This window comes from Ranitomeya variabilis, chromosome 1, assembly GCF_051348905.1.
Source record: "Ranitomeya variabilis isolate aRanVar5 chromosome 1, aRanVar5.hap1, whole genome shotgun sequence".
Lineage (NCBI taxonomy): Eukaryota > Metazoa > Chordata > Amphibia > Anura > Dendrobatidae > Ranitomeya > Ranitomeya variabilis.
Window position 1 is genome coordinate 454,966,256 of NC_135232.1, and position 25,637 is coordinate 454,991,892.

At 45.0% G+C, this 25,637-nt stretch overlaps 1 protein-coding gene across 2 annotated transcripts in view; it reads right to left on the reverse strand.

Moving 5' to 3' along the window:
* The window catches only part of WDR64 (WD repeat domain 64), a 138,226-nt gene that overhangs the window by 111,010 nt on the left and 1,579 nt on the right, over positions 1-25,637 (reverse strand). For both annotated transcript variants that reach the window (XM_077250003.1, XM_077249996.1), the window contains exon 2: positions 1,711-1,879. In XM_077250003.1, the coding sequence (XP_077106118.1) occupies positions 1,711-1,852 (142 nt within the window). In that variant the 5' untranslated portion in view covers positions 1,853-1,879. The remainder of the gene's footprint in view (positions 1-1,710; positions 1,880-25,637) is intronic.

The window sequence follows — 25,637 nt, forward strand, 5'->3', positions numbered from 1 at the left end:
GTGGTAGAAAAAGGTGCACAACCAACCGGGATAACCGCAGCCTTGGAGGGATTTTAAGAAAAGGCCATTCAACAATTTGGGGGAGATTCACAAGGAGTGGACTGCTGCTGGAGTCATTGTTTCAAAAGCCACCACACACAGACATTTTCAGAACATGAGCTACAAGTGTCGCATTCCTTGTGTCAAGTCACTCATAACAAATAGACAACATCAGAAGCATCTTACCTGGGCAAAGGAGAAAAGGAACTGGACTGTTGCTCAATAGTCCAAGGTATTGTTTTCAGATGAAAGTAAATTTAGAACTTTATTTGGAAATCAAGTTCCCAGAGTCTGGAGGAAGAGTTGAGAGGCACACAATCCAAGCTGCTTGAGATCTACTGTGAAGTTTCCACAATCAGTAATGGTTTGGGGAGCCATGTCATCTGCTAGTGTAGGTCCACTGTGTTTTATCAAGACCATAGTCAGTGCAGCCATCTACCAGGAAATTTTACAGAACTTCATGCTTCCCTCTGATGACAAGCTTTTTGGAGATGGAAATTTCATTCTCCAGCAGGACTTGGCACCTGACCACATTGCCAAAAGTACCAATACCTGATATAAAAACAACAGTATCACTGTGCTTGTTTGGCCAGCAAACTCGCCTGACCTTAACCCCATAGAGAATTTATGGGTTATTGTCTAGAGGAAGATGAGAAACACCAAGCCCAACACTGAAGATGTGCTGAAGGCTGCTAGCAAAGCAACCTGGGCTTCCATAACACCTCAGCAGTGCCACAGGCTGATCGCCTCCATGCCACACTGCATTGATGCAATAATTGATGCAAAAGGAGCTCCGACCAAGTATTGAGTGCGTTTACTGAATATATATTTCAGTAGGCCAACATTTCGGATTTTAAAATCATTTTTCAAGCTATTGATATAAAGCATTCTAATTTACTGAGACATTTGATTTTTCACTGGCTGTAAGCCTTAATCATCAACAGTAACAGAAATAAACACTTGAAATTGATCACTCTGTTTGTAATGACTATATAAAATATGAGTTTCACTTTTTGTATTGAAGAACTGAAATAAATTAACTTTTTGATAATATTCTAATTTTGTGAGAAGCAACTGTATATTACTGAACACGGTATACATTTTGTTTTCAAAAAACCTTTGTATAAAAAGGGACAGTCAACTTTGATTTTCTATACAATTAAGGAAAGTGTATACATAGTGGATCAGTGGTTAGCACTGTTGTTATTGCAGCATTGGCACCCCGAGTTCAAATCCCACCAAGTACAACATAGGCAAGGAGTTTGCATGTTCTTCCCCTGTTTCTAAGGGTTTCCTTCCACACAACAAAAACATACTGATGGGCAAATTTGATTATGAGCCCCAATTGGGACAGTGATGGCAACGTCTGTAAAGTGCTGAGGAATTAATTACACTATGTAAGTGAATAAAATATGCAGATGCCAAAAGGATGCTTTAGTGACTGGACGTATATTGGGTGAGTGAAGCCCTCTGCATTTGTTTCTGTGGGCTTGAGGAGTCTTTCCAGGCCTTTCAGAAGACTTTTTCAGTAACAGCCTTATTTTTGTCTTTGAGCTTTGTCTGGTATAGCAGCTCATTCACTTGCATGGTAATAACTTGCCGTACTAGCACAGTCCATACACAAGAGAAGATCCTGTTTTCTAATCCTTGACAATCACTTGAAGAACTTACCTTCTTGTGTATTACCATTTTCAGAATTATTCAGTTTATTTTGAGCAATGATTGATCTTACTAAACGCTTGAAAACTTCCAAAGAAGATTTGAAGTTGGGTCTGTCAAGGAGCTGAGATGGACCATCTACCTCAGATGCCATTCTGTCAGTTTGCAGTTAGAATGTCACCTGTGGGTTTAGAATCAAGTAAGATTTCACACACATTGTGACCTCAGCATGCTCATAATGATGCTTAGTCATACCCAGGACTGCCAGGACAATTTATTCAAAAATCAAGGAGAGCCAACATATTTCACGGACACATTGGAAAACCATAATAAATCATTATGATTTTAAGGGATGTGTCTACAGCCCATAATTCTGATATAAACACATTGGCAGTATTCACTGTAAGCGGTAGAATTATAATTATAGAGATAATACCTGTATAGGATCCTCCTACTAGCATATAAATCACCAACACATCATTTATTTATTTATTATTGAGATGGGGAAAAAAGAGCCCTATTTTTACATACTTTACAGTACTTTTTGGAAGGTTGGAACCTTGTTCATACCATGCACAGTAGATTATTATTGGACAATGTTTTTTTCTCAACTGCCTGTAATTGATTTAAAAATAATTGTTCCACATAGAACCGACATACAGTAGTCAACATACATTTGTAGCATTTCTTACACAGCTCTTAATCACTGGTTTCAGTTTAGGTGTATCCATAAAGGGATAGATACAGTAGATAGATAGATAGATAGATAGATAGATAGATAGATAGATAGATAGATAGATAGATAGATAGATAGATAGATAAGAGATAGATAGATAGATAGATAGATACTGTAGATAGATAAGAGATAGATAGATAGATAGATAGATAGATACGAGTGATTGTACACACAGTTGACAGTAAACCATTTGTCAACGTTAGGAATAAGTTTACCTTGCTTCTGTGTCTCAAATATATTGACCCTTATTTGTTGGCTTTCCTTCCCCTGGAGAAAGCCACATATAACTGCCTGTTTGAAAACACTGGGAGAGGCAAATAAATTCCTACAATATCCAATGACTGTCCCTGAGATTTATTAACGGTCATTGCAAAAGCCAACATGACAGGAAACTGACGCTGTCGCATCTGGACTGGCAAGTTTTTATCTTTGGAAATCAGGTCAATTCTTGGAATAAGAACTGTCTGACCCTTTGCTTTTCCAGTTAAAGCAATGGCATGAATAACGTTTGCGTTTAAGCTTTTCACATAAAGCCTTGTGCCATTACAAAGGCCATGCTTTCTGTTAAGATTTATTACAGCTCCTGGTTTCAGCTTTAGTTCATGAGGAAGCATCTCAGTGGGATTCAAAGAGTTAAGAAACTCTACAGGGTAATCTGTGAGAATCACACCCTCCTCTTCCGCAATTGTGTTGAGGAGCGATATGTTGAGTGTTCACCTTGAACTTGACCAGGGGCGGAACTACCGGGGTCGCAGAGGTCGCGGCTGCACCAGGGCCCGGGCCCAAAAGAGGGCCCGGTGCCGCCGCGACCTCTGCGACCTCGGTAGTCCGCCGTGGGCGCAGCTTACCGGGCCGCCGCCAGGATGAATTGCAGGCTGAGCGGCCGGTCACTGTGGGGGCAGGCCGTGCGGCGTCACGTTCCTCGGCTCCTCCTCCTCCTTTTCGCGGGGCTGCCAGGCGCGCGCGCGCTGCCTGGGGGACTTCGAGCGGTGAAGGTACGTGCAGCAACAGGACATGTGGGGGGTGCGACATGTGGGTGCGCCATGCTCTTCCCAGGTCCCGGGCTGCCTGGCGATGCCGATCGCCGGGCCCACGGCCCAGGTATGTCCGGGCGGCAGGAGCCGGTGCCATTATCGTTTAGCTGGGGGGGGGTGCCCTGCAATCCCCCCTACAAGTGCTCAAACCGCCCTGTGAAACTGTATTGGGGAGCCATGGGATGCATTCCCCCCCCCCCCACCACATACATTGGTTTTGTGTATCTGCAATTCTTTTAAATGTAATGGCTGCAGTTATTGCGTGGTATATACAATTGCTCTGTTTGAACTTTCTTTGTGTCTATATTTAGGGTTTAACACCTGGATTTATTTTTCAAATTTCATTTTCAGATTGTTTAACTTTTATAACAGTTTATATCCACCATGTCCTCTTACTCTTTCTGCAAACCTGCAGAAAACTACTAAATAGCTGTTCATTGAAAATTCAAAGAATATGCAAAGTGTAGTTAAAAACAGAGGCAGGAACAGCCATCACCCCACAGACACATTGAATGCTTTGTCCCATACAGTGTGATGCAGGAGGGCTGGCATTTCAGCAAGCATCAATCTATTTAATAAAGCATTTAAGCTTGTTAATAAAAAAAAAAATACCTTTACCATTTGAGAATGGTACCACAAAAGCATCATACAAAGAAGGCAGGCAATCAACAATTGCAAAAAGCATTTAAATTAATAAATGTTCCCATTTCCTTTTCTACAGTGACAAGAATATTCATATTGCGTTTTATTACGTTCCTGTTTGAACACAGTTTGCCGTTTTAAGCATTTGTTCGAGTTGATTCTTTGAAACCGTTTTTATGTTGTTCCGCTTTGGTTAAGAAGCATGACCAGCACTGACTGAAAAACCAATTTCTGTAGGTAAAAATTCTTAACATGTAAACTTAATTTCCAGGTAATGTATTAGACTGTCAGCTAATTTTCCTTACAATCTTTTCTTTTTAGGGGATGCAACATGAAAGTTCATCTTTTGAGGGTAAGCTGTTGTTTACAACACTTTTTTCTTATCTTTCGGAAATGTTTTTTTTGCAATAGATATTTACTTCTTAGTTTAACATTGTATGCGTGTGTCTGTATATCATTTTTTTTTTTTTGGGGGGGGGGGGCCCCATTCAAAAGTTCGCACCGGGGCCCGCAGGACTGTTGTTACGCCCCTGAACTTGACTAAGAATTTTGGCGTTCAAGGTGTGAACGTCATCATTCAATGGCATAAGAATTACTTTATTGGCAATTGCTTCTACCGTTGCATCGGTAATATCATTTGAGTCGCCAAAAATAGCTGTAATTAAATCACCCTCTTCAATAAAAGAATTCGGGATTTCAATTGTGTCTTCTGGTAGACCATATACATTTGACAACTTTCCATTGCCAAGTTTCAGTAACCATGAGTTGTACCCAACTTCATCCTGAGACGTTCTCATATTCTGTTGTAACAGGAACCGTGAAAACTGATTCCAGGATTTTGAGTATTTAATGGTAGACTATACAATTTGTGTTCTTTTTCCACCTTCCACTATTAGTAGGGTTTGACGAAAGTCACCACCGTTTCTGAAAAATTTTCCACCAAATGGTCTTTTTTTTCCTCATATGTCCTGGAACAAATTATCCACAACGTTCATATTAAAACAGAGAGTCATTGTTACTTCGTCCCAAAAAACAACAGATGACTCCCTAAGCTCCTTTGCTTGAAGGGAGGTTGGCTTAATTTTTTACATTGTGGTCTCATTTGTTGTAATTCCAAGGCCAAACTTGGAATGGTAGGTGCTACCATTTTGTAGTAATGTAGCCGCCAATCCAGTGGAGACTACTGAGCAAATAGACTTCTTTTCCACTTGTAGTGTCTTGTGCAAGCAGTTGTACAAAAATGTCTTCCCACTGCCTCCTGGGCCATCCAGAAAAAAACAGTGTGAGCTAGTGTCGTCTGGCTGTGATGCAGCATTGACTGCTTGCATATTTGCTTTGAAAGCTGATTTCTGATACTGTCTTCCCATTGGGAATCGTCTTCCAAAACATGAAGATCAATGCACACATTTTTATACGTGTCATGTACGACTCCATTGACAGTCCTTAAGTCAGCATAAAGGTACCGTCACACTAAACGATATCGCTAGCGATCCGTGACGTTGCAGCGTCCTGGATAGCGATATCGTTGTGTTTGACACGCAGCAGCGATCAGGATCCTGCTGTGATATCGCTGGTCGTTGATTAAAGTTCAGAACTTTATTTGGTCGTCAGATCGTCGTGTATCGTTGTGTTTGACAGCAAAAGCAACGATTCCAGCGATGTTTTACAACGGTAACCAGGGTAAATATCGGGTTACTAAGCGCAGGGCCGCGCTTAGTAACCCCATGTTTACCCTGGTTACCAGTGTAAAATGTAAAAAAACAAACAGTACATACTCACCTTCGCGTCCCCCGCTGTCCGCTTCCTGCACTGACTGAGCGCCGGACGTAAAGTGAAAGCACAGCACAGCGGTGACGTCACCGCTCTGCTGTTAGGGCCGACACTCAGTCAGTGCAGGAAGCGGACGCCGGGGGACGCGAAGGTGAGTATGTAGTGTTTGTTTTTTTTACATTTTACACTGGTAACCAGGGTAAACATCGGGTTACTAAGCGCGGCCCTGCGCTTAGCAACCCGATGTTTACCCTGGTTACCCAGGGACCTCGGCATCGTTGGTCGCTGGAGAGCGGTCTGTGTGACAGCTCTCCAGCGACCAAACAGCGACGCTGCAGCGATCGGCATCATTGTCTGTATCGCTGCAGCGTCGCTTAGTGTGACGGTACCTAAGACTTTGCTCCTCTTACGTGAAATAAAAGGAGTCTAAGGTAATACAGCTCACCATCTGTTAAAGAGACTGTATACATTCTGGCAATTGTTTTGCCAAATTGAACCCGTCCTTTTTTCGATCCTTCTGGTACAGCTTTTCTATCCCAGACATAGTGTTCAGGGATTTCACTGTACAAATACTGACTGGCGGAAGTGTCAACTCTGCTTAGCTCAAAATAAGCCTGCAGAGTAGAGGCTTTGAATCCGAAATAACCATATCCACAATCTTCAAAAAACACTTACTGCATGTTTTCAAGGTGAACAGCAAGCCTTTTAATGCTATGTGAAGCATCATGCATTTTATTTTTTCTGATTCTCCACATGCCCTCAGGGGCGATTGTATACCGGGAATTTAGGTACATGGCTGGTTCATTCCAGTTTAATGTATCAAGCTTGATATTGGCACAGTCATGTCCTATGTATACATATTTGAAAAGATATTTAACAGTGTTTATTGAAGCACATATCTCAACATTGATATGGCAATTGTACTTGAGTAATAAATAAGGGTTGTGTGGAACTACCCATATATTGTCAATTTCTCGCGTTCCTCGTCTGGTTTTCCCAGTATTGCATTGACGGTACTGTGGGTAACCATCAACATTGGGGTTTGTCTCTGTATTAAATTCCTTTGGGAATTTTTTTGCGCATTGACCATCTGTCATGCATATAGCACCAGGTTGATCTTCGCCACATGGGCCATGAATCATGTGCTTCATCACTGCCTCATGCAGTTTTGGATTTCAGCAGAGACCAATTCATCAATTATTTCTTTATCCCTTGGTTTATCTTCCTCTCCGAGGAAAAAGAGCATGTGAGCGTGTGGTAGTCCATGCTTTTGAAATTCTTTTACATGCACATAGGCAACTACACTGCCAAAAATGTGTATTTTCAAAATCTCATTAAGCACGGCTTGGAGTTTGATTTTAAATACTCATGTAACCAAATCTGGTCTGAACTCTGGCCTTTGCCATGGTTCTAAGTCTTCAGTAATTTCTTTCCACTTTGGATTACAGGTCATCGTAACAAAAAGATCTGGCTTTCTGAATAGATATGAGATAGATAGATAGATAGATAGATAGATAGATAGATAGATAGATAGATAGATAGATAGATAGATAGATAGATACAGATAGATATGAGATAGATAGACACAGATAGATAGAGACACATAGAGACAGTAGATAGATCGATAGACAGACCGATAGATATGAGATAGATAGATAGATAGATAGATAGATAGATAGATAGATAGATAGATAGATAGATGTACACAGATATATACAGTAGATAGATAGATGCTGTAGATAATAGATAGAAATATATGAGCAGAGAGCAGCACTTGAACAATAGCAGTAGTTGGATGCAGGGCTTCACAGGTACATGCCAGTCCTTGTATTAGAAAATTCAAAGAAGCAGCACACCATCATTTTGATGGTGTGCTGCTTCTTTGATTTTTCTATATAGATTGAAGGATAAATAGATGGAAGATAAATAGATAGATAGATAGATAGATAGATAGATAGATAGATAGATAGATATGATAGATCAGGGCCATATTTAGAGTTTATGCTGTCCTAAGCACTTTTAGTGTTACCTCCCCCATTAGTGAGTATGACTAATGCAGACACTGTCGGCAGTGACTTAGGCTACTTTCACATCAGCGATTTTTGCCATTCGCGACAGATCTGTCGGCTTTTCCGCATCCGCATAAAAGAAAAAAAACCTTGCCCAGTTGCCGCCTCCCCGCATCCTGATGTCCTAAGCACATGCCCTCAAGTGCCTAGTGGCAAATATGGCCCTGCTGCCAGGTTACACTCAGCAGGCATGTGGAACTTAGAGGGCCACAGACACCAGGGAGGCATGGGTTGCCTGACCATTGGGGCAGGGGCAAGTAAAATTCGACCCTCCAGCCATTGCCAAACTACAGCTCCTCAGAAGCCCCAACATGCAACAGCTGGACTGCTGCAGGTTGTTGATCCCTGTATAAGGCTATGTGCACACGTTTAGGAATTTTCACGTTTTTTTCAAGTTTTTTCGCTATAAAGAGACAATAAAGCCACGAAAAAAATGCATACATTAAGCATCCTATTATTAGAATGCAATCCGCATTTTTTGTGCACATGCTGCATTTTTTTTCATGGCGGAATCGCATTCCGGAAAAAATCGCAGCATATTCATTAAAGTGCGGAATCACAGCGATTCTGCACACATAGGAATGCATTGATCTGCTTACTTCCCGCATGTGGCATTCTGCCTGCGTGTGTCTTTTCCTCTAATACTCACAGTCAATATTTGTGGGGGCTGCCTATCCTTTGGGGTTCTGCTCTGAGGCAAGATAGAATTCCCATTTCCATATATAGGGGTATTTAATCCTCCGGCTGTGTCGAGGTGTCTAGGATGTGTTAGGTACACCCCACGGGTACTTCTAGTTGCGGTGTCAGTTTAGGGTTTGCGGTCAGTACAGGTTCCACCTTCTCCTGAGAAAGTCCCATGCGGCTCCAAGGTCACCAGATCATAACAGTACAACTGGCCAACAATGAGTTAAATGCATCTCAGAAGAAGGGAAGAAAGGTGTTGAGCCATTTTTTTTTTTCTGTAGCCTGCTTTGTCTTTTCTTCCCTCTTTTTCTCTGGGTGACTGAGGAGTCTTGTGCTAGCATGGATGTTCAGGGATTAGCTTCTCGTGTAGACCAGCTTGCTGCTAGGGTACAGAGTATTTCTGATTATATTGTTCAGACTCCAGTTTTAGAGCCTAAGATTCCTACTCCTGATTTGTTTTTTGGGTACAGGTCCAAATTTTTGAGTTTTAAAAACAACTGTAAACTGTTTTTTGCTCTGAGACCTCGATCCTCTGGTGATTCCATTCAGCAGGTTAAAATTGTCATCTCCCTGCTGCGTGGCGATCCTCAGGATTGGGCATTTTCCCTGGAATCTGGGAATCTGGCCTTGCTTAATGTAGACGCCTTTTTTCAGGCTTTAGGATTATTATATGATGAACCTAATTCTGTGGATCAAGCGGAGAAGACCTTGTTGGCCCTGTCTCAGGGTCAAGAAGCGGCAGAATTGTATTGTCAGAAATTTAGAAAGTGGTCTGTGTTGACCAAATGGAATGATGATGCTTTGGCGGCAATTTTCAGAAAGGGTCTTTCTGAATCCGTTAAAGATGTTATGGTGGGGTTTCCCACGCCTTTCGGTCTGAGTGATTCTATGTCTCTGGCCATTCAGATTGATCGGCGCTTGCGGGAGCGCAGAACTGTGCGCGCTGTGGCGTTGTCCTCACACTGCATAGGCTCAGGCATCTGCTCTGATAGGATTCTGTCTAGAATGGAACAACGGGGATTCAGACATCAGAATAGGTTGTGTTTTTATTGTGGCGATGCTTCTCATGTCATTTCAGTCTGCCCTATGCGTACCAAGAGGATCGCTAGTTCATTTACCATCAGTACCGTACAACCTAAATTTCTGTTATCTGTGTCCTTGATTTGCTCATTGTCATCATTTTCTGTCATGGCGTTTGTGGATTCAGGCGCCGCTTTGAACTTAATGGACTTTGAGTTTGCCAGGCGTTGTGGTTTTCCCTTACAGTCTTTGCAGAACCCTATTCCTTTAAGGGGCATCGATGCTACACCTTTGGCTAAAAATAAGCCCCAGTTCTGGACACAGGTGACCATGTGCATGGCGCCAGCCCATCAGGAAGATTGTCGATTTCTGGTGTTGCATAATTTGCATGATGCTATCGTGCTGGGTTTTCCGTGGCTGCAGGTACATAATCCTGTGTTTGATTGGAAGTCTATGTCTGTGACTAGTTGGGGATGTCAGGGGGTTCATAATGATGTTCCTTTGATGTCAGTCTCCTCTTCTTCCTCTTCTGAAATTCCAGAGTTTTTGTCTGATTTTCAGGATGTATTCGATGAGCCCAAGTCCAGTTCCCTTCCACCGCATAGGGACTGTGATTGTGCTATTGACTTGATTCCAGGCTGTAAGTTTCCTAAGGGCCGACTTTTCAACCTGTCTGTGCCTGAACATACCGCCATGCGGAGTTATGTTAAGGAGTCTTTGGAGAAAGGGCATATTCGGCCATCTTCTTCACCGTTGGGAGCAGGATTTTTTTTTGTTGCTAAGAAGGATGGTTCCTTGAGCCCCTGTATTGATTATCGCCTCTTGAATAAGATCACGGTCAAGTTTCAATACCCTTTACCTCTGCTTTCCGATTTGTTTGCTAGGATTAAGGGGGCTAGTTGGTTTACGAAGATTGACCTTCGGGGGGCATATAATCTTGTTCGTATTAAGCAGGGTGATGAATGGAAAACTGCGTTTAATACGCCCGAAGGCCATTTTGAATACCTTGTGATGCCATTCGGGCTCTCTAATGCTCCATCTGTTTTTCAGTCCTTCATGCACGATATCTTCCAGACTTACCTTGATAAATTCATGATTGTATATTTGGATGACATTTTAATTATTTCCGATGATTGGGAGTCTCATGTGAAACAGGTCAGGATGGTATTTCAGATCCTTCGTGATAATGCTCTGTTTGTGAAGGGGTCTAAGTGTCTCTTTGGAGTGCAGAAGGTTTCTTTTTTGGGCTTCATTTTTTCTCCCTCATCTATAGAGATGGATCCGGTTAAGGTTCAGGCCATTCATGATTGGATTCAACCAACATCCGTGAAGAGCCTTCAGAAATTTTTGGGCTTTGCTAATTTTTATCGCCGTTTCATTGCTAACTTCTCCAGTGTGGTTAAACCCTTGACCGATTTGACGAAGAAAGGCGCTGATGTGACAAATTGGTCCTCTGCGGCTGTCTCTGCCTTTCAGGAGCTTAAACGCCGATTTACTTCTGCCCCGGTGTTGCGTCAACCGGATGTTTCTCTTCCGTTTCAGGTTGAGGTTGACGCTTCTGAGATTGGGGCGGGGGCCGTTTTGTCTCAGAGGGATCCTGTTGGTTCCTTGATGAAACCGTGTGCCTTCTTTTCCCGTAAGTTTTCGCCTGCTGAACGCAATTATGATATCGGCAATCGGGAGTTGTTGGCTATGAAGTGGGCGTTTGAGGAGTGGCGACATTGGCTTGAGGGAGCTAAGCACCGTATTGTGGTCTTGACCGATCATAAAAATCTGATTTACCTCGAGTCTGCCAGACGGCAGAATCCTAGACAGGCTCGATGGTCCTTGTTTTTTTCCCGTTTTGATTTCGTGGTCTCGTATCTTCCGGGTTCTAAGAATGTTAAGGCTAATGCCCTCTCTAGGAGTTTTTTGCCTGATTCTCCTGAGGTCCTTGAACCGGTCGGCAGTCTGAAAGAAGGGGTGGTCCTTTCTGCCATTTCCCCTGATTTACGACGGGTTCTTCAGGAATTTCAGGCTGACAAACCTGATCGCTGTCCAGTGGGGAAACTGTTTGTTCCTGATAGATGGACTAGTAGAGTGATTTCTGAGGTTCATTGTTCTGTGTTGGCTGGCCATCCTGGTATTTTTGGTACCAGAGAATTGGTTGGTAGGTCCTTTTGGTGGCCTTCTTTGTCACGTGATGTGCGTTCTTTTGTGCAGTCCTGTGGGACTTGTGCGCGGGCCAAGTCTTGTTGTTCCCGTGCTAGTGGTTTGCTTTTGCCTTTGCCGGTCCCTGAGAGGCCCTGGACGCATATTTCTATGGATTTTATTTCTGATCTTCCGGTTTCCCAGAAGATGTCGGTCATCTGGGTTGTTTGTGACCGGTTCTCTAAGATGGTCCATTTGGTGCCTTTGCCGAAATTGCCTTCCTCTTCTGATTTGGTTCCGTTGTTTTTTCAGCATGTGGTTCGTTTGCATGGTATTCCAGAGAATACTGTGTCCGACAGAGGTTCCCAGTTTGTTTCTAGGTTTTGGCGGGCCTTTTGTGCTAGGCTGGGCATTGATTTGTCTTTTTCTTCCGCATATCATCCTCAGACAAATGGCCAGACCGAGCGAACTAATCAGACTTTAGAAACTTATCTGAGATGCATTGTGTCTGCTGATCAGGATGATTGGGTGGCTTTCTTGCCCTTGGCCGAGTTTGCCCTTAATAATCGGGCTAGTTCGGCTACCTTGGTTTCGCCCTTCTTGTGTAATTTTGCTTTTCATCCTCGTTTTTCTTCGGGGCAGGTTGAGCCTCCTGACTGTCCTGGTGTGGATTCTGTGGTTGACAGGTTGCAGCAGATTTGGGCTCATGTGGTGGACAATTTGGTATTGTCTCAGGAGGAGGCTCAATGTTTTGCTAACCGTCGTCGGTGTGTTGGTTCCCGGCTTCGGGTTGGGGATTTGGTCTGGTTGTCTTCCCGTCATGTTCCTATGAAGGTTTCTTCCCCTAAGTTTAAGCCTCGCTTTATTGGTCCTTATAGGATTTCTGAGATTATTAATCCGGTGTCTTTTCGATTGGCCCTTCCAGCCTCTTTTGCTATCCATAATGTCTTCCATAGACCTTTATTGTGGAAATATGTGGTGCCCGTTGTTCCCTCTTTTGATCCTCCGGCCCCTGTGTTGGTTGATGGGGAGTTGGAGTATGTGGTTGAGAAGATTTTGGATTCTCGCTTTTCGAGGCGGAGGCTTCAGTAACTTGTCAAATGGAAGGGTTATGGCCAGGAGGATAATTCTTGGGTTTTTGCCTCTGATGTCCATGCTGCTGATTAGGTCCGTGCCTTTCATCTGGCTCGTCTTGATCGGCCTGGGGGCTCTGGTGAGGGTTCGGTGACCCCTCCTGAAGGGGGAGGTACTGTTGTGAATTCTGCTTTTGGGTTCCCTCCGGTGGTTGTTGATAGTAATGCAGTTGTCCCTGGGTTGCAATCCTGGGCAGGTGTTCCTGCTGATTGCAGCTCTGACTGGGATATTTAGGTGTGCAGGATTCATTAGCCCTTGCCAGTTGTCCATTGTTCTTGGAGGTTTTGATCTCTGTCTGGTTCCTCCTGCCCTGCTGCCAATTCAGCAAAGATAAGTGTCTGGTTTTTGTTACTACAGCACACATGCTGTGTGCTTTACAATTCAGTGCTATTCATGGTTTTTTCTTGTCCAGCTTAGACTGTGTTTGGATATTTCAGTCAAGTTGGATTCTCAGGAGAAGCAGATATACATTCCATGTCTTTAGTTAGATGGTGGAATTTTTGTATTATCTGCTGTGGATATTTTTTAGGGTTTTAATACTGACCGCTTAGTATTCTGTCCCATCCTTTCCTATTTAGCTAGCATGGCCTCCTTTGCTAAATCCTGATTTCTGCCTGCGTGTGTCTTTTCCTCTAATACTCACAGTCAATATTTGTGGGGGGCTGCCTATCCTTTGGGGTTCTGCTCTGAGGCAAGATAGAATTCCCATTTCCATCTATAGGGGTATTTAGTCGTCTGGCTGTGTCGAGGTGTCTAGGATGTGTTAGGTACACCCCACGGCTACTTCTAGTTGCGGTGTCAGTTTAGGGTTTGCGGTCAGTACAGGTTCCACCTTCTCCTGAGAAAGTCCCATGCGGCTCCAAGGTCACCAGATCATAACACAGCACGTGTTCTCGAACCCGTATCCTTAATTCCCTGGTGGTAAGGCCAATGTATACCTTTCCACACGGGCAGGTCGAGTTATAAATCACCCCCTTTGACGTGCATGAAATAAACTTTCTAAACTCATATACTCTAGATCCATCAAAATTGGAATTTTTTTTCGTTCTAACACAATTTGCACAGGCCTTGCATCGGCCACACGGAAAGAAGCCCACCAAATCTTTATCCAAACCATTCTTCTTTTCAGGCTCATAGTGACTGTGTACTAAAATGTCACAAATATTTCTTGACCTCTTTGCCACTATAGCAGGTTTTGGGGGTAAGATTTGCTTTAAAACAGGGTCAGTATGAAGAACCGCCCAGTGTTTCTCCACAATCTGCCTAAACTCATACCATTTATTGTGGTATCCAGTGATCAGGTGTACCTGATCCTTACTACCCGTGGTTGATCCCCTATTATCGTTATAGAGCAAGGCATCTCTGGGTGTATTCTTAGCTCTCATCAACCCCCTCCTTATAGTTTTCTGACCATATCCTCGCTGTGAAAACCTATCGGCTAGCTCTTCTGATTGGGTAACAAAATCAGCCTCACTTGAGCAAATGCGGCGAGCTCGCAAAAATTGCCCAATTGGGATACCCCTGATTGTAGACGGTAGATGTGCAGATCGGGCATGTAAGAGCGAGTTGGTAGCTGTACTTTTACGGAATACCAAACCATTTGGTCAGGAAATCAAGGAAATTTCCTGCTTTAAATGTCTGCTCGGCAGTAGAGGTATTTACGAGGTTGGTAACTGGAGAAATTGAGAAGCTTGCTGAAGAGGGGTTTGGTTACTCTAATATTGGCCAGTCAGATAGAAGAGCTTTGGATATCCTCAAAGGGTGGGGGACGTGGTATTCAAACCCGCCATTAAAGGCGGGAACTTGGTGATATGGCCCCATACCCAATATGAGAAGCAAGCCTACAAACTTTTGGATAACAGAGATTGTTATATGAAATTGGCCAGTAATCCCATGATGGCGTTTCAGGACCAGCTAAGCGATATTTTGGAGAGGGCATTTCAGGAGGGCACAATCCCTAAAAGACTATGGGAATTAATTAGAAATATGCACCCAAGAATGCCTACATTATATCTGTTACCCAAAATACACAAAGACCCCATCGACCCTCCGGGAAGACCTATTGTGTCGGGTAATGGAGGTCTTTGTGAACTTATCACTCAAGTCCTTGATTATTATCTTAAACCTTTGGTGAGTCAACTGCCATCATTTATTAAGGACACTACTGCAGCTCTGCGCAAACTGGACAATCTCCAGTTGGGTCCTAATAGTGTTATGGTCACCGCAGACGTGGAGGCACTTTATACCTCAATTAGACATGCAGACAGGATTAGAGCGGGGGCTTGGTATTTGGAAACAAGTAATTTAGACAAAAAGTTAGTACAGCTGTTGCTGGAATTACTTGAATTTGTGCTTTCACACAATGTCTTTGTCTTTGGGCGTGGCACGTATCTCCAGCTACAGGGTACTGCGATGGGGGCATGCTGCGCACCTTCCTATGCAAATCTGTTTCTGGGAGCTTGGGAAAGGGACATCTTTATGAGTAATCCCATCCCCCAGAGTCATCTCATCCAGGAATGGATGAGATATATTGATGACATTTGGTTTGTATGGGAGGGGAGCATTGCAGAACTTAATGCCCTAATGATGAATCTGAATCACAACAATTTGAATATCAAACTCACCTATAAATACGAGAGGTCAGTTGACTTCCTAGATCTGCAGATACGTGCCCGCCCGGAGGGAGACATTGTTACTGATGTATTCCGTAAAAGTACAGCTACCAACTCGCTCTTACATGCCCGATCTGCACATCTACCGTCTACAATCAGGGGTATCCCAATTGGGCAATTTTTGCGGGTTCACCGCATTTGCTCAAGTGAGGCTGATTTTGTTACCCAATCAGAAGAGCTAGCCGATAGGTTTTCACAGCGAGGATATGGTCAGAAAACTATAAGGAGGGGGTTGATGAGAGCTAAGAATACACCCAGAGATGCCTTGCTCTATAACAATAATAGGGGATCAACCATGGGTAGTAAGGATCAGGTACGCCTGATCACTGGATACCACAATAAATGGTATGAGTTTAGGCAGATTGTGGAGAAACACTGGGCGGTTCTTCATACTGACCCTGTTTTAAAGCAAATCTTACCCCCAAAACCTGCTACAGTGGCAAAGAGGTCAAGAAATATTTGTGACATTTTAGTACACAGTCACTATGAGCCTGAAAAGAAGAATGGTTCGGATAAAGATTTGGTGGGCTTCTTTCCGTGTGGCCAATGCAAGGCCTGTGCAAATTGCGTTAGAACGAAAAAAACATTTCCAATTTTGATGGATCCAGAGTATATGAGATTAGAAAGTTTATTTCATGCACGTCAAAGGGGGTGATTTATCACTCTACCTGCCCGTGTGGAAACGTATACATTGGCCTTACCACCAGGGAATTAAGGATACGGGTTCGAGAACACGTGCTGGATATCGAACGAGCCAAAACAGTGGAGGATCTCTCCAGTCTGAAGACAATTCCGAGACATTATAAAAAATTCCACGATTGCAATCCCTGCTTCATGAGAGTAAAAGGCATAGACCTTGTTAGCATGGGCCCCAGAGGAGGAGATCTGGGGAAAGCCCTGGCTCAAGTTGAGAGCCGATGAATTTACCGGCTGGGTACTGTTGTGAATCCGCTTTTTGGGCTCCCCTGGTGGTTGCTGGTGGTACTGGTGACTTGTGTGTGCTTTGCTGTCTCAGGTCACCTGCTCCCATCAGTGTTTGGGAGTTTCCTATTTAGCCTTGCTCTCCAGTCATTTTCTTGCCGGTCATCATTGTAACCAGAGCCTTCGGTTGCATGTTCCTGCTACTAGTCTGCTGATCAGCTAAGTGGACTTTGTCCTTTTGTTTTGTATCTTTTGTCCAGTTTGCAGTTTTTGTTATTCTCTGTAGCTGGAAGCTCTTGCGGGCTGAAATTGCCACTCCTGTGTCATGAGTTGACACAGGAGTCTTAAAGTAATTTCAGGATGGTTTTTTGAAAGGGTTTTCAGTTGACCGTGAAGTCCTCTTTTGTATCCTTCTGCTATCTAGTAAGTGGACCTCTCTTTGCTAAATCTACTTTCATACTGTGTATGTCTTTTCCTCTTAACTCACCGTTATTACATGTGGGGGGCTGCTATCATCTTTTGGGGTATTTCCCTAGAGGTAAGCCAGGTCTGTTCCTTCCTCTACCAGGCGTAGTTAGTCCTCCGGCTGGCGCGTGGCATCTAGGAAGTCGTAGGTATGCTCCCTGGCTACTATTAGTTGTGTGGTAGATTTAGCGCACGGTCAGCTCGAGATTCCATCACCCAGAGCTCGTCCGTTATTTTTGTGTTCTGATGTTTCCCTGCCATTGGGAATCATGACAGGGTACCCTGGCTCCGCAGGGACTGAATGAGACTTTGGGTTTTGGGTCCTTCTTATGATGTCTTTTTGTGTACATACCCAGTGTTTAGTAGTTTGTTCGGTCATTTTAAGTGTTTTATTTGTTGTGTGTTTGGTGTGGGCTATGGTTTTATTTGTTTTAGATTGGTTTTAATTTTTCTATCATTTTTCAGATTTTCACTTTGCCATTACGGGGTTTGAGGAGCAACTAACTGGTGATGGGATGTTGGGAGGTTGCATTGATCAAAAGGCTCTTTGATACCTGTCCTATAATCCCACTGCAAAGACATGGTACCTGTCTCTATAAGAACTACGGATGGATATGTGTTCCAATGAACCAATGGAAACCAGCAATCGGCTGGCTTGGACTTTGTTGGATTCCGGATATTGTATTGACTATATGATTATTTGGATAATTAGTGGATTTTTGTCCTTATATTCTGTTCTAACAATTAGTGGACTTTGTCCTATTATATTTTTTATGCCAGCCTTTTTGTTGGGAATATGATGGTTGGCAAGGGGCAACTATTGATTTCCAGGTCTCCATTTCTGCACCCCGATACATTTGGGGGTTGCAGGATCTGCCATGAATGTCGGTTCCAGCTAGCAGTACTGCACAATGTTTATAATATGGATTAATTAAGTGGTTGCTTTGGGACGGCACAGTGGGGTTTGGGTGGGTGACCATGATGGATTCAACAATGGATTTATGTTGTTGGCGTGATTGTTGCTTCTGGGCACTTACCTGGTTGATGAATGTCCTTTTGTGGGGATCGCACTAGGGCAATGGTACTTGCTGGTACCTCTTCCTGCAGGGGGGGTCCCAGGTGTTCCTCGTCATCCATTGTGTGGTCCCTAGTGTTTGTGTGCCTCCCATTTCTTTCCTTTGGTGATGGCTTGTACACCCAACCATCTATAACCTGTGTCATGCGCAGTGTCTTACTCCATATTTTGCTGACGCCACGGCCTCCTTTAGCCGGACGCGGCAGGGCTCTGAGATGTACCTAGGGGAGGAGGGGTCGTTATGACATAATGCTTCGGGGTTGGGATTGGGGTCGTAATGACCGTTCACTCTGGGGTGGGATCCCCTTACCTGGTGCCGCTGGATGGAGCTTGCCTGTGCTGACGGATGGAAATGGGCTGTGGGTGTGGTTGTGTCATGACGCACCAAAAGTGGGAGTGTTTAGGTCAACGAACAGGCGCGGCCTTTGGGTGACACGCCAGGGTAGCCCCATGTCCGATTGGTTGGTGGGAGGGTGCTGTCAATATGTGACATACCGGTGGAATCCCTGGGTGGATAATCTGATTGGTCTCTTTACACTTTAAGAACGCTATGATGCCCAGCCTTAGACACGCCCCCAGGAGGAAGCAGATGCGAATTGCGCGTCGGGGTAGCTGAGGTCTAGCATGCCACGAGGCAGGGGAACGGCAGTAGAAGTCAGGTAATATGTACCGAGCGGTTTATATACAGCATTCATGCCTTGCATAGTTATATGGTTTATGTGGCGTCCATGTGGCCAACGGGAGGTGCAATAGTCCCATGGGTTGTAACCTGGGGCAGTGTGTGTTTCTGGGGTTCGGGTAATTACACCCATGATAATAATACCTAGCAAGCCAGTAAAACCCTGAGGTTTACCGATCACAGGGAGGTTGCAGGACATATGGGCTTTTTATGCCTAGTGGTTCTGCTTTTAGTATCCAGTAGTGGGCGAATTGCCTTACACAGGTGAGGAATACGGATTTCCTCTGGTTTTGGATACTTGTGGCTTTATAATAATATTTATTTGGGAATAGCATATATTTGCACCTTTTTTGTGGTATGGCCTGTTATTCACTATTGTTGCACTGTCACTTTAAAATCTGGATTCTTTATTGTGAAAAGCAAAAGGATTGCCTCTAGTAATTAAATATAGCATTGATTAATGTACAGCTGAAAAAGTAACTGACTTTGCATGACTATCTATTGTTCTTTCTGCTGGCCTCTATAATGTGATTTTGCTCTGATTTTGAGGCACTGATTTTAATTGTGTGTATTGTTTGTGTTAATAAAGGTTTTCTTAAATTTACAAAACGCTTCATGACTGAGTATAGTCTAATAACTTTACAGTCAGTATGTTTATAGTAATTTTGGAGTGTTGCCTATCCTTAGTTTTAAGGAAATGGGCTGGTGCGTTGTGTTTATCATAAGCAGGATCAATAGTAAAATGTTGGTCACACTTGTCAAACACAATGTTTGACAAGTGTGACCAACCTGTCAATCAGTTTTCAAAGCGATGCTACAGATCGCTTGGAAAACGCTAGCATTCTGCAAGCTAATTACGCTTGCAAAACGCTAGTGTTTAGCGGGAATACGCGTGCCAATTCCGCATACGATATACCCGCGGCAGGACTTGCGGAATTGCCGCGGAAATTTCCGCTGCATTCTGTAACGTGTGCACTTAGCCTTAGAGTTTGTACACACAGAGCGGATATTGGCCACAGTATATTATGATGCCATCATGGATAGGACTTTCCTAAACTGAGGTGTGCTTTCTCACTGTGGAATTCACTGTTTGCCCTGCACAGAGTAAAATCTGCAACAAATATGAATGTAAATAACGTGGATTTTGCTACAGATTCATTGTGGATTTTGAAGTTTAAGTACCATACATCACAATCCATCAGAGGTGTATCTAGGTTTTCTGGCACCCGGGGCAAGAGTTCATTTTGGTGCCCCCCCCCACCAAGGACTTATGCGATTTGCACACTTAGTCATGTACCCACGAGCTCCTCTCCCTAATGCTCTCAATGTTCAGTGAAAAACAGAGAGAAGCAGTAAGAGAAGCTCGTTGTCACAGGACCACAAGTATGAAAGTCGCATATGAGTGAAGTGTCCATGTGATGACTACTGGAACCTGCAGAGCTGAATCCTGACATCGCAGGCTTCTGAATTCTCACAACTAATGCACTGCACACTTTTAGGATTCTCCCTTGGCGGTGGACAGTCATGTCAGCACAAGCATGTGATTTGTATACCTCTGACCACATTCCGACTAGATGTGCCCGGCCTCATTTTCATTGACTGAGGCCACACATGTCTAGTCAGCACATGACCGCATGTATGTAAATCGCCAGCAAGAGAGAATCCTGACAGCGTGCAGTACGCACTGTGAGAAGTCAGAAGTCTGCAGTCACAAAGAATGACTGCAGACTCATTAAAAACCTGGACATTCCTTTAATGCTCCTAACATAAATAAAAACATGAGAATTAGTCAGTATCACAAATAACATTTACATCCAGGTACCTTATAGATGACATCGTCTCTGGAGTCATTCTCCTTCTTTTCTTCATCTTGTCCAGACCCCATGATGAGTTTTCTCATCCGCAGCTCGTCTCTGCAGACTTCCATATTCTCCGGTCTTCTGCAGTAAATCTCCACATGATGCCCTTAAAGATAGACGTGTCATTATAATGCTCCTGAATAAAAAATTGCCACCACTATATTGTCTGCCCAAAATATGACACCCTCACTGTCCCTCTTATGGTATATGCTCTTCACACTAACCTCTCCTTTCCATACCGGCTCCCCCTCTTCACACTGTCCTCTCATACTGTGTCCCTCCCTAGAGGGCACAGTGTTTATACTGTACAATCATCACACTCCCCCCATCCTTGGTATACTGTCCCCTCCTGGCTGTGAGCTTACACTGTCCCTCCATGCTACGCCCCCACTACTCAGTTTCTATTCTGTGCCCACTCACTTTTCTCCCCCATACTGTCTTCCACACTATTCCCCTCCATCTTCATACTGTCTCCTTCACATCCCCGTGTTCACCATACTGTCTCATCATATATTTAGCCCCTCACTTTCTATACTGCCTGCTCACCTGACTCCCCATACTGTGTCTGCAAACATCCCATCATCCTCACTCCCCATACTCTGTCCACATACATTTTTCAAATCGCTACTCATACTGTGTCTGCATACATTCCCCCGTTCGTTCCCCATACTGTCTGCACCCATCCCCCCATACTGTTTCCTCATATATGCCCCCCATTCCCCCATACCTCCATCATTGCCTTCTCCACCACCACTATCATTGCTTTCTCCTCCATCACCCTATATCATTGCCCATTCCACCACCTCCATCATTTCCTCCTCCCCCACCATTGTCTTTTCCCCCCCACTGCCATCATTACCCATTCCACCACCTCCACCATTTCCTCCTCCCCCACCACACCCATTATTGCCCTTTCCACCACCACTATCATTGTCCTTTCCACCACCGCCATCATTACATTCTTCCCCACCACCCTATCATTGTTCTTTCCACCACCTCCATCATTGCTTTTTTCCCCCACCACACCATCATTGCCCTTTCCATCACCTCCATCATTGTTTTCTCCCCTACCACCCCATCATTGCCCTCTCCATCACCCCATCATTGCCCTTTCCACCACCTCTATCACAGCCTTCTCCTCCACCACCCTATCATTGCCTCCTTCCCCACTATTCCAATCATTGTCTTTTCCACTACCATCATCACTGCCTTCTCCCCCACCTCCATCATTTCCTCCTCCCCCACCATCCCCATCATTGCCCTTTCCACCACATCCATCATTTCCTCCTCTCCCACCATCCCCATCATTGCCCTTTCCACCACCACCATCACCATCATTGTCCTTTCCACCAGCACCATCCTTGCCCATTCCACCACCTCCATTATTTTCTCCTCACCTCCACCATCATAATTGTCTTTTCCACCACCACCATCTTGCCCATTCCATCACCTCCATCATTTCCTTCCCCCTCCACCCACCATTATTACCCTTTCCATAACCTCCATCATTTCCTCCTCCCCCACCACCATCATTGCTTTCTCTCCCCACCACCACCATTGCCCATTCCACCACCTCCATCACTACCTTCTCCTCCCACCCAATCATTGCCCATTCCACCACCTCCAACATTTCCTCCTCCCCCACCACCCCCATCATTGCCCTTTCCACCATATCCATCATTTCCTTCTCCCCCACCATCCCCATCCTTGCCCATTCTACCACTTCCATCATTTCCTCCACCCCCACCACCCCCATCATTGCCCTTTCCCCATCAGCCTATCATTGCCCTCTCTTCCCCTACACACAACACCATTTACCTCACTGCACATTCTCCCACAGTGCTACGCATGCACGCATACACACACAACACACACAACACGTATACTCTCACACACACACACACAGACACACAGCACCTCTCACCTGTCCGCATGCTCTCCCGCAACTGAAGCATCACCATCGACAGCTTCCTCTCTATGGCACAGCCGGCCGCTGAATGATGATGTCATCCAGTGGTGCTGCTGTTTGTGTGAGAAAGAGGAAGCGCGGGTAGGAAGCAGGACAGATTGCTGCACATGCGGTATGTCCACCCGTGTCCCTGCGAGTCAGTGTGCTGCAGCTTCTCTGTGCGGGCTGTCAGCTTGAGAGAACGGCACAGAGAACGGCTGACTCTCAGTCCAGGGGGTGCCAGAATGCAGCCGCTGGGGGAGATACTGCGGACCGCTGCATTGGGCAGACTGACTGCGCCCCCCTGCTGGCTGCGCCCTGGGCACATGCCCCGGCTGTTCCCCCTACATAAGCCTCTGCAATCCATACATGGTCTTTTCTGCTGAAAGTACATCAAGCTGTCCACAGACACCGCATCAGTGATGGCCAATCTCAGCAGGATCCGCCAATGAAGAGAGGTGTCCGGAGAGGTCACGATAATGTAAATATGCCAGGTTTGAGTATCTATCTAACATTACAAGACACGCTGTGGGCCATTCCGACCCCCCCCTTCTCTCTGCCTGCTGCTTGTATGTGTGTAATTCAAAACCCTCACTAGAATCACTGAAGTTGTATGGTTAGCTGCAAATACCACGCTCTGTGAAAACTACTCAATCCCTCCTCCCAACCAATACCAGCCAAAACTGGTAATTTCATTGTTGAGATTCTTTGTTCTATTAATGTGACATATATGTGCACCAATCCGAGCTAGAAATATAAGAATTATATATTCCAGATGTCCATCGATAGATCTATCACTCACTGCAAGCGCTAGCAGCTAAATGCAACAAGTGCAAAGCATGGATTTCTCCTTAAGCGGTTCATGTAAGTAAGCCGTGCTTTACACTTAAAAGAATCACCCCGATGTGGTGCACCTCGGGAACCTGGTGTATTTCGTATACGAGATTCATACAGCGAGATATGCGTAAAAAAATAGTTTTCATATTCTAAGTAAAGGGGAGGTTTCAGCCCCTAAGTGATGTCACCACAGAGGGAGTGCCTGGGCTTGAGGCTGGGAATAACTGTGTGAAGCAGGAGTTTTCAGTGTCTTTTGTGTCCTGGTGTCCTGCAGCTATACAGATGCGTTATGCATCTAGATGTGTGTATCCTCCTCAGCCAACGGCCAGCCATGATGATATGAAATGATCTGAACACTATGTAAGTGTTTTTTCAATTTGAATCCCTGTTTAATTGTAATTGCATTGTACACATGATTTTGTCTTCTTTATAATATCTTTTTATACCTTGAAAACACTGCCTACCTTTTTTTTGGAGTAAAATATATAATTTACTAGCTTGACTCACCCTGCTCTATAAACGACCTGTCGCGTCCTCTGATGTGAATTACGCTACTGATTTGAGTTGGCTCCGGACCCGTTAATCCTAAGAGAATCGGAGATGGTGGCAGCATACTTTGTTCTGTGCATTTGGGAGGCTTTGTAGCGATGGCGGCGTTGATAATTATTGTTCCCGCCCGAGTGGGAGTAGTTATATTGCCCTCGCCGCAGCGAGCCCTGTAGCCAGTACATAGCCTTTCTGGCAACTAATTACCCTAGGTGCAGTACCCTGACCGACCTGAGTGTAAGGGGGCACCAGAGAGCTGCAAGTTCCAAACAGGAACTGGGAAGTTTGATATAGATAAATCCCCTTCAGAAGGAACCAGGGGCAACCAAACAACCCCGGTCAAATTGGTGTGAGTGGTGGGAGTGATAAAGGTATCTTCTTCATGAATCATGACATATTGGTGGCAGCATGGTCTGATTCCAGACATATTGGTGGCAGCACGGTGGGATTCCTGAAAGGAGGCTGCATATCTCACGCCATATTCACAGCAATCATACAGTCCAAGACCTGTCCACTCTTGGGTATGACATATGACTCTATTGATAAATTATTTGATGTCCCACAGATGAAACTAGGGATTTCCTGACTTAGCAAGTAATGATTTGGAATCAGTGCTGATGACATGTAACAGAGGCTAGAAAGACATCTGTCTGGGATGATTTAGTGATTCCTGCATTGAGCAAGGGGTTGGACCAGATGACCCAGGATGTCCCTTCCAACTCTACTATTCTATAATTCTATGATTCTAAGTGGGTACACCGAGCAGAGGAGCGATGGAATAGTGAGAAGAGCAGTAATAATATTACTATACATCGCTTTATGCTATAGTGAGACAAGAGCACGAGGCACAGCAGTCAAGGAGGCACAGGGCACCACAATACATGGGGCACAGCAGTGTAGGAGGCACAGGGCACCACAATACACAGGCCACAGCAGCGCAGGAGGAAATGGGCACCACAACACAAGGAGCACAGCAGTGCAGGAGGCACAGGGCACCACAATACACAGGGCACAGCAGTGCAGGAGGCACAGGACACCACAATACACGGGGCACAGCAGTGCAGGAGGCACAGGGCACCACAATACACAGGGCACAGGAGTGCAGGAGGCACAAGGCACCACAACACATGGGGCACAGCAGTGCAGGAGGAACAGGGCACCACAACACATAGGGCACAGCAGTGCAGGAGGCACAGTGCACTACAATATACGGGGCACAGTAGTGCAGGAGGCACAGGGCACCACAATACATGGAGCACAGCAGTGCAGGAGGCACAGGGCATCACAATACACGGGGCACAGCAGTGCAGGAGGCACAGGGCACTGCAACACATGGGGCACAGCAGTGCAGGAGGAACAGGGCACCACAACACATGGGGCACAGCAGTGCAGGAGGCACAGGGCACCACAACACATGGAGCACAGCAGTGCAGGAGGCACAGGGCACGACAACACATGGGGCACAGCAGTGCATGAGGCACAGGGCACCACAATACACAGGGCACAGCAGTGCAGGAGGCACAGGGCACCACAACACATGGGGCACAGCAGTGCATGAGGCACAGGGCACCACAATACACATGGGGCACAGCAGTGCAGGAGGCACAGGGCACCACAACACATGGGGCACAGCAGCGCAGGAGGAAATGGGCACCACAACACAAGGAGCACAGCAGTGCAGGAGGCACAGGGCACCACAATACACAGGGCACAGCAGT